The sequence below is a fragment of the Symphodus melops genome, assembly GCF_947650265.1.
Source record: "Symphodus melops genome assembly, chromosome: 13".
Classification (NCBI taxonomy): Eukaryota; Metazoa; Chordata; class Actinopteri; order Labriformes; family Labridae; genus Symphodus; species Symphodus melops.
The window spans coordinates 22,487,372-22,505,135 of record NC_136703.1 but is presented as its reverse complement, the minus strand read 5'-3'; the positions used below and the strand labels follow the sequence as shown (position 1 = coordinate 22,505,135).

The window sequence follows — 17,764 nt, the reverse complement described above, 5'->3', positions numbered from 1 at the left end:
GGGCTGATGTGAGAACATTACAGCTTATTCTCCAGAGAATTTACTTTAAGCCAATTTTGAGCCAACTACAATTTCTGTGCACGTAATTAAACAGCTGCATTATGTTTTCTTTTTTCGCCCGTATGTTGTTCACTGCTCTTTTGTGGATGTTGTCATTCTGTTAACACAAAGCATTAGTATAAAGGCAAATGTATTCATTATAGCCTTGTGTACAGTATTTTCAATATAGTGTGGCCTCAGTGATGTCACTGAAACTTCGACCATGTTTCATTCAGTATGTGGTGCTGAGTGAGGGCTCTTACTTTTTGTTCCTATCTTGTCTAATCTCCACTGGCAGACGAGCAAACACAGCTGCACACACACATTATTTTTAAATAACTGCATTTTAACAATTTATTGTATACATCAGAGAGCCGTATCCTTGAGTGTTTGCATATTCATCAAATCATTCAAACTAATTATATCAGTATAAACATGATACAAAGATTGTTGTTCAGAATCACACAATTATTGTACATCTCATTTGCAGATTTGCAGATTAAAAAGGTCCCATAATCCAATTCAAACTAAGGTTGAAAATTAATCTTAAAAATGTGTAAAAGCTGAGATCCTGTGAACAAAAATGCTTAAAATAAATTTAAAATAAGGAAAAAATAACTTAAATTGCCTTTAAGAAGTAGTCTTATGTCTGCTGAAAGTTTGACACATGAACCACAGCACAGTAAATCTGTGAATGGGCGACGATGTGTAAAGCTTCATGTAAACTTATCTGCATGTGTTCAAGAACAAGCCACATTCACGACTAAATCAACATGTACCTATAAATGTACGCAAATCTACTTTTAAAAGATAATTAAGCCAAAGAAAAAATACGACACATTAAGTTTTAACCAGACTGTGATCAACAAACATGTGATTTCAATAAATGTTCAATAGAAAAAGTGACACCAACAAGTCAATGCACAGCACACATTTCATTACAACACAGTTGGGAGTTTCAGTGCGGCTGTCTCCACATTTTTTTCTTCTGTGCAGCTGTTAACTTCACTCTCTTCTCAGCCTCTCTGTTTAAAACAAACACAGAGTTATTAAGAGCTCAAGAAGGCGTAGAACAGTTACAGTAATAATAAATGGCAGATTATGTGAATTAAAAACAAACTAACCCCAGTGATGTGCTCTAAACCACTGTATTTTTGATGTTTGGAGAAGCTTGGTTTTCTGCTGGAGCATCCTAGAAAAGAGAAACGTAATATCGCAAGAGATCCAAGACAGATGAGAATGCATGTAGGAGGAGCAGCTGCGTATCAAGTAACAAACCTTGCATGGACTGCTCAGATCCTTGGTGTCAGAGTCAAACCCAGACACTTCCCCATTCCCCAGTTTGAGACTCTCCAGGTGCACCGGGCTGTCCTCTCTCTCCTCAATGTGCAGCGGGCCGATGTCGGCTGCAGACAGCTGCATGTCCAGACTCTCCGAATCACAGGAGTTGTTCAGTTCAGAGCTGCTATCACTTGGTGGAGCTTTGGCACCATCTCTCTGATTATCAGACTCTCCAGGGGGCTCAGACTCTTCTTCCTTCACATCCTTCTCCTCCTCCACCTGACTGCTCTCTTCTCCTGACTTTAGCTTGCTCCCAGCTGCCCCCTCTGCAGAATCCTCTTGTGATGGTGAACTGGGGGTCTCACTGTAGCTCGACTGGGAATCAAGATCCCTGGACTCAGAGGTGGGACTCTCCAGGATGGGTGACTGCGGTGTGACTGTCAGGGTGCTGCTCTCTCTGGACAGAGTGCTATGTCGAGGTTTTTCTGGAGACTTAAAGCTGGACCTGTGTCCGGGTCTAGGACTGTAGTTCTTGTGGAACTCAGAGAAGCTGGCTTTCCAGGCCTTAGGAGACATCACAGATCGTCTCTTCAGGGAGCCATACCTGAAATATTTGTAGATGTTATATCAGATGCAAAGTTAGGAAGAGATTAACACAGCATTTGTAGCCTATAAGATTTATTATGATTATTATTCAGGTGAGTATACTGTTTAGATCTCATTTTCAGGTGGTAACACACCAAAGCCCTCAATTTGGGGATCTTTGTTCCAAATCTGGTATTTTTATCAAATTTTTTTATCAATAAATAAAAGATATTTTTAATTATTGAAGGAAGCATAACATCCAAAGAATTGTCAGGAAAGATGTAACAACAGTGTTTCTGAGCTGGAATGTTTAAAATAAGCTTCAATTGTCATGAAGCTTTCAAAAGTCAAAGATCAAATTAGAGCTTACCGTTGCAATCCCCTCACAGCAAACACTTTGTCTGGATGTTGAGCCTCCAGCTCCTTGATCACGCTGTGAAGATCCTGGTTGATCTAGTGATAATAATCCAAAAATAAGACGGACATGTGAAAAAAAAAGTTCCTCTAAAACTGAAAAGTCCTTGCCAACTTAAGCTGATGCAGAGCGAAACGTACCTTGCTCATTTCTTTATGGAAGACGTCTCGTAAATTTGACAGAGATGAGAATACTGAAACGTAGCATCCAATACGACTACAAAGGTAAAAGTATGAAAATGTCATTTAACAGACGTTCACACATTTATTCATGTTTCTATAACAGTAAATATTCTTCCAGACCTTTCAAAGAGCGAAGGCAGCTCGTCCTTTAAGTCGTTGTTGATGCCTTCATAGACACTTTTAGCAGCGTGCATGTCTTCTTCTGCCTGCAGAGTGAAACCTGGAATTAGTTTCTGAACGCTCGTGGGTTCAAATTACACAATAAAAGATGCACTGTGTGCAGTGTGTTGGGACCTTGCTTATTTTGACATCATCTCTTTTCTTCGCCGTCTGCAGCGCCTCCAGGTGGTGCAGGGAGGAGTCGTAATCCACCAGTTTTCTCCCCCTCTTGGCCACTTTCTCCTGCAGATTAAACAACACAGACAAAATGTGTGTGCGTGTATCTATGTGGAAATAAAAGCTGTGTTGGTTTTCTCTCAGGCCTTCTGTCTGTCTCTGTGTGTGTTCACTTCTGTTTGCTTGCGTAAACTGGCTTCCTCTCTCCTTACCTTTACATCAGGGAATTGGCTCACATAGGACTCCATGGTGCGGATGGCTTGGTCCATTAATTTCACCTCGTAGTCATTCCACAGGAGATCCTCTCCCTGATTAAGAGGCGCAACATAAATATCACATTAATTATGTATAAAGAGGAAAGAATAGGGGGTACTCGGCCCCTATGGCGATGAGAATCTTGCAGAACTTATACAACAGACGAGTGCAGAAATATGTACACAGCCACTGGGATTTATATAATCACCGATGATCATACAGACCTCTACAATGGCTCCCAAGTCTTCCCCTGCAGCCCAGTCATGTTCATAAGCATCGAACAGAGATTGGGAAAGTCGTCTCGAAGCTTCACGCATGTCTGTAAAAAGCTTAATTGTTCACAAGGGACATGCAGGGGACAATAATCTACCACACTATAGTGTCTTAAGCAAACTCTTTTTTTTTTTACCTCTAACTGCACTGATGTAGTGCCTCAGGTCCTTGTATATGCGGTTCCCATCAGTCTGCAGAAACAATAGGTTTGCATGGCTTTAAATGTATTACTGTTGTGATGTTTGATTCCCTCAGTGAACACGTAATAAAACATCCAACATCCGTTTGTTTTAGATTAAACATCTAAGTCCAAAGAAAAAAGCAACTCGTCAAGTGTCCTCCTCCTCATTAAGCAGGTGAAAGATTTACCTGCTGGTCCAGAAAATTTTGAAAGGACTGTTCAAAGTGGTCATCTCTGGTCTCTACTGTTTTTCCCAGCCTCTGCAGCACCTGCAGAAAAACAACAACAACACATATCTTAGAGCTACAGATGGTTAATGGAAATAAGAATGTCCCCCTTGATGTTTGGAAAACAAAGAAAAACTGTGCACACTGTTACCTTTTCTTTGCCTCTGCTCAACTGCCGTTGGACTTTCTTAGCGAAGTCACCAGAGCTGCTTTTTGGGCTCGTCGTGCTCTCAGCCATAATTGGTCTTAATTGTGTTTATTCCTGATGATAAAGGATAAGCAGGAGAAACAGTACATAACAACATTGCTTAGTTATCAGCCTTTATAGGCCCAACATGCACATGGATTATCACCAACAGAAGTTAGTAGAAGATTGTGGGAACCAAGTCCTGTAATTCAGTTTTACTCAAATTACCAATATTTCATAGTAATATAGATAATCAATTATTATGGCGTATTTTTTTTTTTTACAATATTTATGCGGAACGTACATCATTTACAGCACCAAATACTCCTATTAATGTTTTTTTTTATGTAGGGAAATTAGATTGAGTAAACGATCTTGATCTTAAAGACTCCCTGCACCTCTGGAGCTGTGATCCTCTAATAACTACAATACCCAGAGTTCCTCGCGATGAAGCCACGCCCCGCAGTAGAATGGCAGCGGCGGTGAACTTTAACCAGAGTGTTTTGTTCTGCTGCTGGTGTCGGAGGAGTGGCTCTTTATGACTGACTATCATATCCCGGCGCTGCTCGCCCAGCTGCAGGACCTGATCATGGGGAGCACGCTGGTGAAATGCGCCGCCGCAGACCTGGGCATCCAGTGGGCCGGCTGGGCTCTGGCCTCTGCCTTCAAAACCGAGAAGTTTTATGATCTGGCAGGTAATTAGGACTAAACTAGCGAACATATTCTAACATTTGTCTCCCTTGTTGTTTATCTGTGGCCATGTGCAGACGGGTTTTTTTCAACAATATTTATGGTTAAAAACTTGTCTTTATTGGGAAGCGATTCACAGCTGTTCAGTTCTTCAGAGTCAGCTGTAGTTCATTCAAGTTTAAAATGTACTTTTTTAAGCTGAATTCACTTGTTGGACTGCAACCTTGTAGTACTTATAAAACATGTTATCTAAAACCGATTTGTTGTGAAACAGCTAAGAAAGCTCCTCCTACACCTTAAGACGAGGAGCCAATCAGCTTAACGTTAATGACCCGGAGTCAGCAGGGGCGGACAGAGGGATCCCAGGATCCTTTTAGAATACCACAGGCGGTGGCTTTTTCAGCCTTAAATAGGCTTTTTTGTACGTTTTTAACTTTGCATTAAAAAACATTGAACTGACAAATAAAAATGGTTAAACATTTCGAGCAAAACAGTAAAACATGTAAAATACCTGTAAAGACCATCTTATTTTCTAAAACTGAAATGATAGACAGACAAAAATTAAACTACAACTATTTTACATTTTTTTAATTAAAGGAAAAAAATCCACTTTTTCAGGTTTTACTTATGATTTTCATTTTAATTTTTTCGTCTTGGTTGCTAAAATGCAGCTGAGAATGAGCGTTTGGGAGGCGTCGCCCTGGCCTTCATATGCTGCAATTTCTGACCATTTTTTTTCCTGCGAATTGGCAGATTATGTTACATAGTTTATCTGTAACATAAACAAAGACTTCAAGCTTTGATTGTGACCTGCTTCGTCTATAAGTTTTCTCCAGGTGAGTTACACCTGTGACAGGTTCTGTGCATTCAAAGTGCTCTTCCAGGTATAAAGCGAGACATTTGCAAAGTCATTCAAGGTGCTTTTAGGCTTTAATACAGATGGTTGTCAAATTAGTTGTTGCATGTAGAACAGTGCAACTTACCTGCCGACACCAGTGACCGATTTCTTTATAATGTTCCCAATGAATCACCTTGACACCTCTCCTGCTCTCGTCCTCTTCTTCTTTTCTGCCCTGCGCGCTCGGCTCCTGATATTTTACCCTTGAACTTTGGAACCAATTGTCTGCAGTATCCTGGGTCAAAGATTTATTGAACACGCCTTACGCACTCCGCAGGGCTGTTTGACATACCCATGTCCCTACCACTCCTGAGTCTGCAACTTCTCCCTCTCTCCGTTTTATTAACAGGATCTGGCACATTTATACTGCTCGCCCACCTGAGTCGTATCTGGGGAGGAGCCAGTCATGTCCGTCAGAAGGTGCAGACTGGGTGTGTGACTGCATGGGGGCTCAGGTAAATAAGACAGCAGTGATAAAGACCAAATGAAACCCCTGCACAGATCAATAAAGCCCCTACAGGAATGCAGATTGAATCTTTGTGCATGAAGCCTTGTGTTCATTATGCTATGGAGGGTCCTCGGAGAGGTCAGAGGAGGAACTAATGAATGTAAAAGCTTAACGTCAGGTTAATGAATAATGTCTTAGTTAATGTGAACAGACGTTAACTGTGTTCTCTGTGCAGACTGGGAACATTCCTCTTCATGCGAATCTTGAAGGACGGTCATGATCGCAGGTTCAACAATGTCAGAGAAAGCCCAGGGACTTTCTTCGTTTACTGGACCGTTCAAGGTACTTGGAGGCAAAGTGAAAGCCTTCCTCTAGTTACCCCAGAAGTCCTTGACCAGCTCGGCACAGTTACCTTGAATAAATCACTCTCATTTAAATGTATTTATTCAAGGTAGGGGGGGTGTTGGTTTGATCGTTTTCGTCTGTGAAAGTATTAAAGCGAACATGGTGGCAAGGAGATGAATGATCATTTCCTGTTTCTCACAGCATTGTGGGTATTTATGACCCTCCTGCCCACCCTCATGCTGAACAGCGAGAAGCGAGACGTGCCTCTGGGAACGAGGGACTACGTCGGCTGGACGATTTGGGGACTCGGCTTTGCTACCGAAGCGATCGCCGATCAGCAGAAATGGTTTTTCAAGCGTGACCCGGATAACGCTGTAAGTCACATTGTATCAGCAGAACAGCACCAAAGTAGTATCTGTTCTTTATATTTGTAAATACCCCACCCCATCCTTTTTATGGATCTTTGGGACAAATTTAGCAAAGACAGCTTGCTCTACGGGGGGGGGGGGGGTGTCATCCATCCCAAGTCTTTCCACTCTCCTTTAAGTTCAGACAAATTCTCTCTAAGTTTAAAATCATTCTCTGAAAACAGCAAGGACTTTAGGTTTAGTGCTTTATAGTCAGCAGTTTTATTATCAACGAGATAACAGAACTTTAGAGCATGTCTAATAAATAAATGATGTGTCCCTAAGCTACATTAATGCTTCATTCCCTGACTGTAATAACCACTTTACTCTCGCTCCTCCAGGGGAAGTTCATCCAGAGTGGACTCTGGGGCTACAGCAGACACCCTAATTATTTTGGGGAGATCCTGCAGTGGTCGGGTCTCTGGCTCTCGGCCTCCTCGGTGATGCAGGGTCCTCAGTACCTGAGCGTGGCGTCGCCTCTCTTTGTCTGGTTCCTGCTGCGATACGTCAGCGGCATTCCCATCCTGGAGAAGCAGGCGATGAAGAAGTGGGGATCTGACCCGGCCTTCCAGGACTACATTAAGAACACTCCTCTGCTCTGGCCATGGCCCAAATGTTGATGTTTTCTACTCGTTATAATTGAACATTTAATCAACAGTTGAACCAATAAATGCTTCAAAAAAGTCTATGATGTGCTTTTGCTCCATCTCAGCACTTTATAGGGCAAGTGACTATTTTTGGTTCCACAAACATTACATATGGCTCAGTAAGGTCGAGAAGCATGTGATCCCCACTCAGCCAATCAGAAGAGATCACCCTATGCCGCTGATCCTGCTATTCTGGCATTTGAACCAAAATTAAAAAATTACAAGTTTTGAAAAACGTTATAACAGAAATAAAGTTCTGTTATGTCCTTGAATAACACTGAGGTTGAATTTCAAAGTATTTCAATGAGTGTCCTATAAAGGTTTAAGTCCAAACTGCACAAACTTTAGTTACAATAACCAAAGTGTTGAAATGTTTAGAAATGTGGGTCCCCGTTTCTCGTTAAGTTGTCAGCGGGTCCTGAGGCTAAACCATTCCTGACAAATGAACACGAGTGCAACTTAGTGCTGACCTTCTGCAGAAAGCCAGACTGCCTCATTTACATAATGTTGATTCTTCACATCTTGGCTAACACTGCTTCGATTCATTAATGAAATGTCAAACTGCCCCGAATGAGATCATCCCATTACTTCTTTTGAACAGTAACTGTTTTATGATTTATTATCAGGAATGAGAACAGGGCCACAGTTCTGGTTATCGTCTTCGTTCTACGTCTGAAAGTTTCATGCTGCCATCTTCACCAGGAAAAAAGAGAGCTTGTAAATTCGTTTTTGAAAAACCTGTGTAACAAATGAACATCAAAGCAATGTCTCTTTAGGTTAACTGATTTATCTCGGGCATTTCTTCATCCCTTCTCTGAATGTGAACTAATGAAACACTACTCGACGTTGCATAATGTGGCACAATCAGGCAGTGAGTGAAAAGTGTGACTGTCCATCACAACCTTCCTCCTCTAACTGCTCTTTAGATGATGAGAACTAACCTGTTAATGAGAGACGAAGCCTTTCAAGGTGAGGGGTGAAAACTCGAAAGCTAGTGGCCTTTGAATTCACGCCTACCTTCGTCTCCGACAGTTTTGGATTAAATGTGACAAACGGATGCAGTAGAAGAATTGAAGACTGGGATCACAAACTCTAAACCAAAGCAATCACACGAAGCACGAGTAGAAATCACAGCAAACACAGAGTAGAGGTTGGAAATGTCTTTTATAATTTAGTAAAGTATGTATAAATGTATTCTAAATGCCATCAAATCATGCCGCAGTAACTGAACTGGCCAAATCTTACAGTTTAATTGCCATTACTCACAAGGAGCTTCCCACAGTACTAACAATACAGAGCAATAAACATGGTGAGCTCACAGTGCTCCTCCAGAGATAACAGCCCCACACATAAAGCAGAGAATTATTCTCCTGATGATCACTGGCACAGCGGGCTGCACTGGAAACAATGAGGCTGTAGGGATTTGGAAATGTGGGTCCCCTTCTCAAATTTTTTTTCTTTTCTTCTTCTAAAAACATTCATCTCAGTCGGTCTCGCAAATGATTGAGAAGATGAAGGCGGGGGTTAGAGACGATCAAAAGTCAATGGAAGTGAAAAACAAACATCAAAAGTAGGAAGATTATGTTACGCACACATTCAGTTACACCTTAATAATGAAATGCCTAAGAATCAATTCTTCAACTTCTGAGTGACACATGAGTTGAAAAACTGCAAAAGGAAATGATTAAAATGTAAAAGCTGGTCACAATAAAGCTGTACATATTTCACCCTATGCACACGATAAAAAACGAGCGAGACTGCGATGAAGTACGTCCTCATTTGTTTTGAAGCAAACTGAGAAAGTCTCGTTGAACGATCAGAAAAAGCAATCAGCTCTACAGACACACAGATGTGCATAAACATAAAACTACAATATGGATTAAAAAAAAATCCTTCAACAAACACAAAACTCAGAAAAACACAACCCAAGGGATGTGAAATATTACAATTATAAGCAAGCAGACTAATATGGAGGGTTTTATAGCCATTATCAAAGCAGTACCATGTTACGCATGAATGGTTAAATGGTGGTTACTGCAGCGTTTGAATGGAGGGGTTAGAGTTCAGCTGCTTTGGAGTTAATTCATGAGTGGAGATGAAAAGAATTTTCCGTGGCGAGCGAATCCGACTGCTGATTTGCTCTTGCTCCCGAATCTGCAACAACAGAGAGCAGACATAATGACATTTAATTATTAGGAGCCAATAAAACAGAGTCCAATGAGAGATGTGAAGATTAACTCGGGAGAAAGATGTTCTGAGGAGTCAGCCTTTTCCCCAAATGTTAAAAAAAACAAACAAACAAAAGAAACTCCCATCCATCATATAGCTTGAATATTTGAATCAGCTGTACACAAGTTCAGAAGCAGATTAATCCTATCATCATCGATGGTGATGTTAGTTTTAAAGCACGGCCGGAGCTTGTGTGTTTACCTTGGGGTCAGAGAGGACTTCATGCGCTGAGACAAGGAGCTGGAGGAGGGGGTTTTATTGAACTGGTGCTCTGGAGTGGTCAGAGGTCCCAGCATGCTCACTGAAACAACACAGCACACATTACAAATCAAGCAAGGGCCAGCAAAGACAAGCAAAGCCTGCAGAACAACAGCTGAGCTCGTACTTCTCTCCGGGGTGGCGTAGCAGTTGGCGTTCTCGATGATCAGGTGATCCAAGTTGGGCTGCTCGCTCTCCGCCATCACAAACTGACCCCAGTAATTCGCCGGCAGAGACAGCAGACGCTCCACGACCTGAACAGAAGAAAAATATAATAATAATAATGAGATTCATAAAAAAGGTAAAAGATCGGGCCTGTTTCAACGTGTTGCCTCATCCTCTCCCAGAGGTGCAGAAGCCTGAGGTGAGACAGAGGTGGTTACTGAGACGAGAGCACCGGGAGGATGCTTTGAAGATAAGTAGAAATCACTGTGGGGGACTTTATGTGAAGTGGTCGGTTAGTCTGACAAACGAGGCTGAGCTGCACCATCCGTGTGTAAGTTCAGTCTTAAGTTATGGTTTAAAGTCGGCACTGCGCTGAAACGAGTTAACGGCAGTTAAGTTGTGTCAGTCTGTTTGCGCCACGAAAAGTTCACGAGTAGAGCCAAACATCAAAACTAACCTAAACACAGGAAGGAAATGACAAACAGTTTTAAAACCTGACCTAGACCTCCTCTCAGTGTCTTAGTTTGAGCTTCTGACACTTTTCAATCTGATCACACGTGTGGTGTGTTACAGTAGCTTTTAAAAACTTTTCTACCTTCACCCCCCTTCCATTGTCAGCATGGGAGTCGGCCATTCCTACACCTCATCAAACTGACTCTGAGAAAACTATGCATTCCTGTCTGTGCTATAAAAGTTTTTCCATTTGAAATTACAGGATTTTTTTTTTTTATTCAGGAGAAATCTCTCTTCAATTAACAAGCATCAATCTATGAACGTGGGGAAACGCATCGCTCACTCTGCTCCTACACTCTGCCGTGAACAGCACGTGGGGGCTTTTATTGTGAAGCAGTCACAGGAAACAATATATTCCCACAAAATGATGACTGGGCGCTAACAGGACAGTGTCACTATGTGCCTGTCATGGATGAGACTCTGAAGCTATGACATGGTGAAGAAGCCAGAGAGAGTCAAACTGTCACCAGCTCCTCTCAGCGTGCTCAGGATCACATCTGATGACAAAATGTAATCCTGACCCGCTTCTTTCTCCGATGACTTGATGACTTGATGTGGTCGAACTGTGACATGATGAAAAAGTTCCTTTTCTGTTGCATCGCTGACAATGAAGCTTTTCACAAGTGTCGGCTGAACCCAGAATCTGTTGAACTGATTTAGGGATCTATTCGAGTAACCACAGACATAAAAAAAAAAAAGAAAGAAAAAAAAAAAAGGCTTTGTGTTCGTGAATGCGGCGACTTGTTCAGCCCTACCTTAGGTTGTCTTTTGGTATCCTGCAGGATTGTCATGGGGTCTGGGTTGGGAACTGCATGACCCACGAGGGTTGGACCAAACACTCGAGCCAAGTTACTGATGTCCATCCTCGTGTCCAAACTGTCAGCAACTCTGAAAGATTGAAGGACGTGTTTTTAATGTTCTATCTAACAATAAACTCATTCATCTTAAAAAAGAAACAACTACCAACTTTTTAATAAATAGTAAGAACTTTTCCCCACTGTAATGAACCTCTGGACTTTCATCCGCAGACTGTACAGGGTTGATGGAACGCAGATAATCAATACTATAATTGGATCCTTCTGCCCATCTGTACTTTTCCCATTCACACGCACTGACTCACACGCCACTGGAGGTCAATTTAGGCCTTCAGTAAAGAGATAACTGACTCGACCACTGAGCTTCAGCTGCCTCAATAAACACATTTTTCCGGTTTAAAACCGTGAAGTTCAACAGGATGCACTCGAGTTGTTTATCAAAGCAAATCGCACCTGGAGCAATTGAATCTAATTAAGTTTGAAAGACAGAAAAAATATTGAAAAGGTCAGACAGAGAGATGAAAGACTTCTGTGAATTCATTGAGTCCCAATAGTGAAGCTGTAGCAGGAATATGTGAGTGAATCTTCTAATGAGCTGCTCACCTCTGCAGGTGAAGCATCAAGAAAGCCAGCGTGTCTCTGTTGGCGAGCGGCAGGTCACCGATGGTTTGGTACATCAGAGCGATGCTGTTGTCGTCGTCGGAAACCTCTGAGAGGGAACAAAGAAAGGCAATTTCATCAGCGCCGAGCGAGAACACGGAGGTTGTTTGGATTTAATGAACAACCTGAAAGAAAACGTATCCGACTCTGGTGACAAATAAATTCAGAAAAAAGGTCCAACGAACTGAACTCTCTTTGTTCCACTGCCTGAATATAACTGGAAAACATTTTGCAGAATAAATAGCAACAACAAAAGTCGAGGAAACACTCCTAAGACTTGCTTTTAACGGCTCTGTCGGGTACATTTCAGCCGTCTATAAACATTGCAGTTTACCGTTTACATGCAGTTGTGTGAACATTTAGTGCTGTGTTACTTATATTTGTATCTTTTACACACACACACACAAACCTGCAGCGTCCATGAACGGATGGTTGAGACGGAACGTGAGAAGAGGCTCCTTCAAGTTCCTCAGGAAGTCCTTCAGCAGGCCGGTGATGGCGTGGATGTCGTCCACTTTGCTGAGCAAAGGAACGGTCTTGCTGCGGAGGAACTTTTCCTTCAGCTCCTTCACTGTGCGATCGGCCCCAGAGAGACGGTACAGTCCAGCCTGAGAGGGAGCGAATACAAGAAAGAATTTCATCTTTGTTTTTTTAAGGTTCATATTCTGTCTCAAATAAAAAGATTCTAAAACACAGCAGATAGATAGAACATTGAAACACGTGCAGTCACATTGGCAGGCCCATAAAGAAAGAAGGCATAATTTAGAACAACCAAGTAGGAGCAGAAAATGTCTTTAAGATGAACAAAAAAACCTTTTTTTTTTTTTTTTAAATTGAGCCACCCGAGGAAAGTGAGACAAGATCAAAAAATAAAACAACAGAAGGAGGAGACGGCAGCACAGTCAGGCAGACATCTGCTGATCTTTTTAGCCGGTCCAAATACAAACGTAATCCCCCAGAAATAGATGATACAATCTTAGTTAAACCACGAGCCTCTCTCTTTGAACATGTCAGCATTTTATTCAAAGAGGAGAAGAAGAAGAAGAAAAAGACCACCTACCTCATGGAGGCCCCTCTGCTCGATCTCGCTAATACAGTGGACTACAAGAGGGGGGATCATGGGGGACATCTCAGGGACGTAGTCTGCCAGCACACCCTGGAAACAGATGCGATGGAGTCAACGATCATCACCGTGACAACACGTCAGAGAGGAAAGTGACTGTTGAAAATCAAGCGATTGCAGGTGTGACTCATATTCATCACATACCTCCCCGATTTTGACTGGAGTTGCACCCAGGTTAGGGATGCACGGCAGGGGGCAACGTTCGCGACACTCGGGGTGAGAGACCACCCTGCAGTCTCTGCACTTCAGGGACAGCTTCCCAAACTTGATCCTCTTTCCACAGGGTACGCACGACTCGGGCTTTATGACCTTTAAAAACACATTCAGACCATGCGGGAGAGGCTGGTAAGAGCTGCGTGTTGAGCCATTTACAGTCACAATAAAGTCATTTAAAAGATCGGCAGCAGTACAAATAAACAAATGGAGAGGCCATTAGACATCCTTTCAGTCTGGTGGCAATTAGCTCAGATGGCAAAATTAGTACTCAACTATAAAACACTGATTTTATTCTCACAGGCTAGACGATGAGAATTAAATCCTCCTCATTGCAAAGACACAAGTGCAAAGATGGAAAGGGAGAAACTTTGGGATTTGAAGATTCTTACAGTTTTGGAGACAAACTCGTGGTGGCGGACGCTCCCGTGGCTCTGTGGCGTGCTGGGCTGTGCTTTCATCTCTCCTTCAGGGTTGACAGGCTGCTTGAACACGTCCTCAGACTGGACAGATTCAGAGTCCCACTCCATGACAGCTGAAGATTAAAGATTAATAACAGAGTGTCACATACACCATGACCAGCCTGCAGTTTGGGGGAGAATAGAGCATCAAATCACTGCTGCATGTGCCAACTCAAAACACACACACACACACAGACACACACAATGAAGATACTTACTGTAGACCACAGTGGTGCATGAGAATGTGTATTTGAAAGACAATATATATAAAAACAGCCAGATGTGAACCCACAGGATCTTTTTGGCAAGTCTTACACATAAAGCGGAACCTCTTACCAGTCTTTCTCCTGCTGCGGGTCCAGTAAGGAACCGTCTCGATGGTAGAAACGGCCTCAACAGGTCCTCCATTTGGAGGGACAGTCACCGTGGTTTTCGTCACCAGGGCCTCATTTCCCTGTAACGAATAAACACAAGAAAGTCAGAACAACACTCGGAAGCAAACTCAGGTCAAGCTATAAGAGAGCTAGCATGTTAGCTGAAACACTAATACAATGCATCTGTGATGGCCATGCCAAATAAAGTTGAGGCGTGCAGGTTAGTGTTGTAAGTTTTACAATTGCACTTTTTTTTTTTTCTTTCTTTCTTTCTTCAAAAGGTATATTTTGGGTCTTTTTATTTCTTTTTTTAGAGATGGTACTGTGGATAGAGTCAGAAATCCAAGAGAGAGAAAGTGGGGATTGACATTCGAGAAGGGAGCCACAACTCGGCAACTCTGAGGACTTTATTCTCCGCACATGGGGAGAATCAGTCGCCGTCTAATATACCATTTACAGATGTTTAAACTTAATACATTTTCAATAAAGTCTAATTGGTTCAAAGATGATTTCAGTCGTTTAAATATGAGACACCTTACCCTGTCTGAGGTTCTGCCTGTTGATCGAGAGCGTTTGGACATCATTGGAGGGCCGTCGACATGGTTTCTTGAGGAGCGCTGAAATCAAAACACCAAACTTGTCATCTACACTTCAGTGGGAATATGAGACCATTCTTTCCAAAACTAAACATTTCAGGAGAAGAGCTGCACATAGACTGAACGTACCCTTTTTTCTCTTTTCTTGAGTCGGACCGTCTTCACATTGGAGCAGTCCCAATCCTGTCACACACACATCAGATTTAAAGATTTAGAGAAGAGTATTTTACAACCTGTTCATTTAAATGTACACAAGTATAAACAAAGATTCTTACCAAAGAGTTGTCGGTTTTGTCAAAGCTGATGTCTGACAATATGGAGGCGGACTCATCGATCCTCGTCAGTCTGTCAGGAGGAAAAAAACTGGAGTTTAACTTACACGCTTCACTCTCCTCCAACCGAAACATCTTCACTAATTGTTCGACACGACATTTTATCCTTTGAAAAATCAAACTGGAAAACGTCCAAATGTGTGGAGAGGTTTGAAAGTTTGTCGAAGGATGTATCGAATTTATCAGGAGCTGCTACAGGAAGAGAGTTCTGTGTTTGAAGTGAGCGACTAAAAACAACTCGAAATGGCATCTAACTCAAGCATGAGATGTTTCTACATACATGAGGTAAACAACCTGCAACACTACACAAGCTCTAACATATCACATGCAACTATGCTAAGGCAAGCTTAAATAAAAACTGCATGGCCAGTGACAGGAAGTACAAAAAAATACTTCAAATATAAAAGGCTGCTGATGAGAATGTCTTACCTTCTGCTGGTGTTCAGGTTGGCAGCTGGCTGACAGTTTGTGTTGAGGAAGGCCAAAGCGGAGCGCTGCTCTGCACTGAGCTGGATGCTGTTACTGGATCCTTCACTGGTCAGGAGGTCCCGGATCAACTGAATCTGACGATCCTGTATGGAGGGGAAAAAAACGTCAGTAGATTTACTTAAACCTCATGTGATTAACTTTCAGTTTGTGTCAAAAGCAGCGACCCCTTTTGTCCTAACATGTGTAAACGGTAAAATTGATGAAACCTCAGATTCATTGAAACAGTCAAGGATATCACTCATCATGACATTTTTGCTGTGGAGAATTTAATGAAAGGCTGTTTTGGCAGGGTGCATTCAGTCTATTGATCCGACACACAACCTCCTGTGAGTGCTTTCAGACATTACAAGGAATTATAAAATGAGCTGAACAAAAACAGCTCAAAATATAAAAACATCTTAATTCTGATGATCCTGTGTGTTTTAGTAAGTTATTAAAATGCATCAAAAGTAATCTCACTCTGTTAATTAAGTAGTTTAAAAAACTCCTCGCAGGGTATGTAACATCTTTGAATAGGTTTGTTGATAAATCGCTCCCACATACCAACTTCTCGCAGTCAGCCTCAGCCTTTTGTCTCCGTCTGATCTCCACATCCACTTGGTTGCGGGCGTGTTTCAGTTTGACCTCCAGGGCTCCCCTCTCTGTCTCCGCTTTGGTGAGCACCTCTTTGCAGGAGCCCAGCTCATGCTCTGTCCTCAGCCATCTGCGACGGCAGTCGTCAAAGTTTTGTGCCATCTGGATGAAGTCTGTGAAAATGGAAGGGGAAAAAAAAAAAAGTAAAAATGGGGCAGGCGTCTGTTCAAGCAACTTAAGTGTTGGTCATAAAAGATGAGTAACAGATGAAACCAAGAACCATTAACTACTCACTGGGTTCAATGTTCTCATTGAGAAGGTCAACTTGAGTCCTCAGCTTATCATGTAAGCTCTGGAGAGTCATCACAGCTGTGTCCATGATGGTCTTTCTCTGAAGACCCTTAAAGAATACAAATAAACAGACATTATTTTAGATAATGACAGGAGTGATGGCTTTGTATTGTGCTGGTCTATTGCTGCTTGTCAGGCTTGCTAATCAGAGACATCCGACAAAATTGAATTAGTAAATCCTCACATCCTCATACCTTTTGGCAACAACAGAAAATGCTTCAAAAACGTCCCTACCTACAGTGTGTGTAGATACTTCTCAATCCCCACCAAAGGACATTTATATATTTTTACATGTTCTAGCTCTTTACATCTCCGTGGAGAAATGTTACACACACACTCACCTAACTGTATGCTTGAAAAATAACATGGCGGTTATGATACGCCGGACTTCTGCTATTGCAAATTCCTCTTTTGTTCGACCATTTCGGTAAACTTGCATGAGCTACTTACAGTTTCAGTAAAGAAGAATTTCCGGAAAGCAAACTTTCTTTCAGCTCATAGATTCTTCTTGTTACTTCTTTTTGGAGACGAGCTTATCGTACCTTCCTCCACATAACAGTGTATGCAACAATTACGGCTCTTTCTATTTCAAATTTCGCCGCTGGCCAATGAGCGAAGAGCAGCATGCCAGTGTCGTGACGTAAGGACGCCAGTGTACGTATTTTCAAAATAAAACCACTGCGGCGTTCGCGCGGTTGAAATCGACGCAAAGTCAACGGCTGAAACCTGACGATGGGCTGAGTGAAAACGTTATAATACATATTTCACCAGCTTTCATTGTTTAAGACTCTTACGTGCCCCCTTACAAAAGCATTAAGACGAGAAGAAGAAAACTCTTTTTTTAAATTATCATTATTATTATTATTATTATTTGTATATTTTTTTATTTTTTTTTACAAAATTTTTTTGCAACTCAGACTTCCTTTCAGAAACTGTCAAAATATCACTGTTGATGCTGCATTGATGCGCTGCTCGGATGGTTCAAGACTCTGAGTTGGGAATTCGTTATTTTGACTTCATTGTGTTCACTTCGGAAAGTGACAATAGCAAAAAAAACACCGTTAATGTTACGGATAACTTCTGGGGAATGTGACTGTGAAAAGTTTAAGGACGTTAATATTAACAAAACCTATTTTGATCCTCGTGATGATGATTCTGAAGTCAATTTGGCAATATTTCCGAGTGTCCTTGTAAACATTTGATTGGTGCTGAAAAA

At 41.9% G+C, this 17,764-nt stretch overlaps 3 protein-coding genes across 5 annotated transcripts; 1 reads left to right on the top strand and 2 right to left on the bottom strand.

Annotated features, from left to right (window-relative positions):
• Positions 1-364: 364 nt before the first annotated feature.
• Positions 365-5,869, bottom strand: bin2a (bridging integrator 2a). The gene is made up of 13 exons (XM_079359524.1): positions 5,635-5,869; positions 3,926-4,036; positions 3,736-3,816; positions 3,503-3,557; positions 3,318-3,412; positions 3,051-3,146; positions 2,797-2,904; positions 2,623-2,708; positions 2,461-2,536; positions 2,276-2,358; positions 1,318-1,924; positions 1,164-1,231; positions 365-1,064 (listed from the first exon to the last, which is right to left on the bottom strand). The coding sequence occupies exons 2-12, from the start codon at positions 4,010-4,012 to the stop codon at positions 1,178-1,180; spliced, it is 1,428 nt and encodes a 475-aa protein (XP_079215650.1). The 5' UTR covers positions 4,013-4,036; positions 5,635-5,869; the 3' UTR covers positions 365-1,064; positions 1,164-1,177.
• Positions 4,410-7,435, top strand: LOC306833903 (uncharacterized protein). Its single transcript, XM_079359525.1, has 5 exons — positions 4,410-4,656; positions 5,899-6,004; positions 6,233-6,339; positions 6,544-6,716; positions 7,091-7,435. Exons 1-5 carry the CDS (start codon positions 4,500-4,502, stop codon positions 7,367-7,369), a joined length of 822 nt encoding a protein of 273 aa, XP_079215651.1. The 5' UTR covers positions 4,410-4,499; the 3' UTR covers positions 7,370-7,435.
• Positions 7,436-8,541: 1,106 nt separating this feature from the next.
• On the bottom strand, positions 8,542-17,177 carry racgap1 (Rac GTPase activating protein 1). Of its 3 annotated transcripts, XM_079359523.1 has the most exons (17): positions 16,999-17,175; positions 16,492-16,597; positions 16,168-16,370; positions 15,565-15,707; positions 15,079-15,148; positions 14,933-14,986; positions 14,747-14,824; positions 14,170-14,287; positions 13,765-13,907; positions 13,304-13,468; positions 13,097-13,192; positions 12,446-12,644; positions 11,980-12,085; positions 11,317-11,449; positions 10,011-10,137; positions 9,827-9,926; positions 8,542-9,550 (listed from the first exon to the last, which is right to left on the bottom strand). In XM_079359523.1, exons 2-17 carry the CDS (start codon positions 16,574-16,576, stop codon positions 9,475-9,477), a joined length of 1,896 nt encoding a protein of 631 aa, XP_079215649.1. In that variant the 5' UTR covers positions 16,577-16,597; positions 16,999-17,175; the 3' UTR covers positions 8,542-9,474. The 3 variants fall into 3 exon arrangements, with proteins under 3 accessions (XP_079215649.1, XP_079215647.1, XP_079215648.1); XM_079359521.1 differs by having other exon boundaries at positions 9,827-10,137; positions 16,999-17,177; XM_079359522.1 differs by lacking the exon at positions 16,999-17,175 and adding an exon at positions 16,783-16,885 and having other exon boundaries at positions 9,827-10,137.
• Positions 17,178-17,764: the final 587 nt, after the last annotated feature.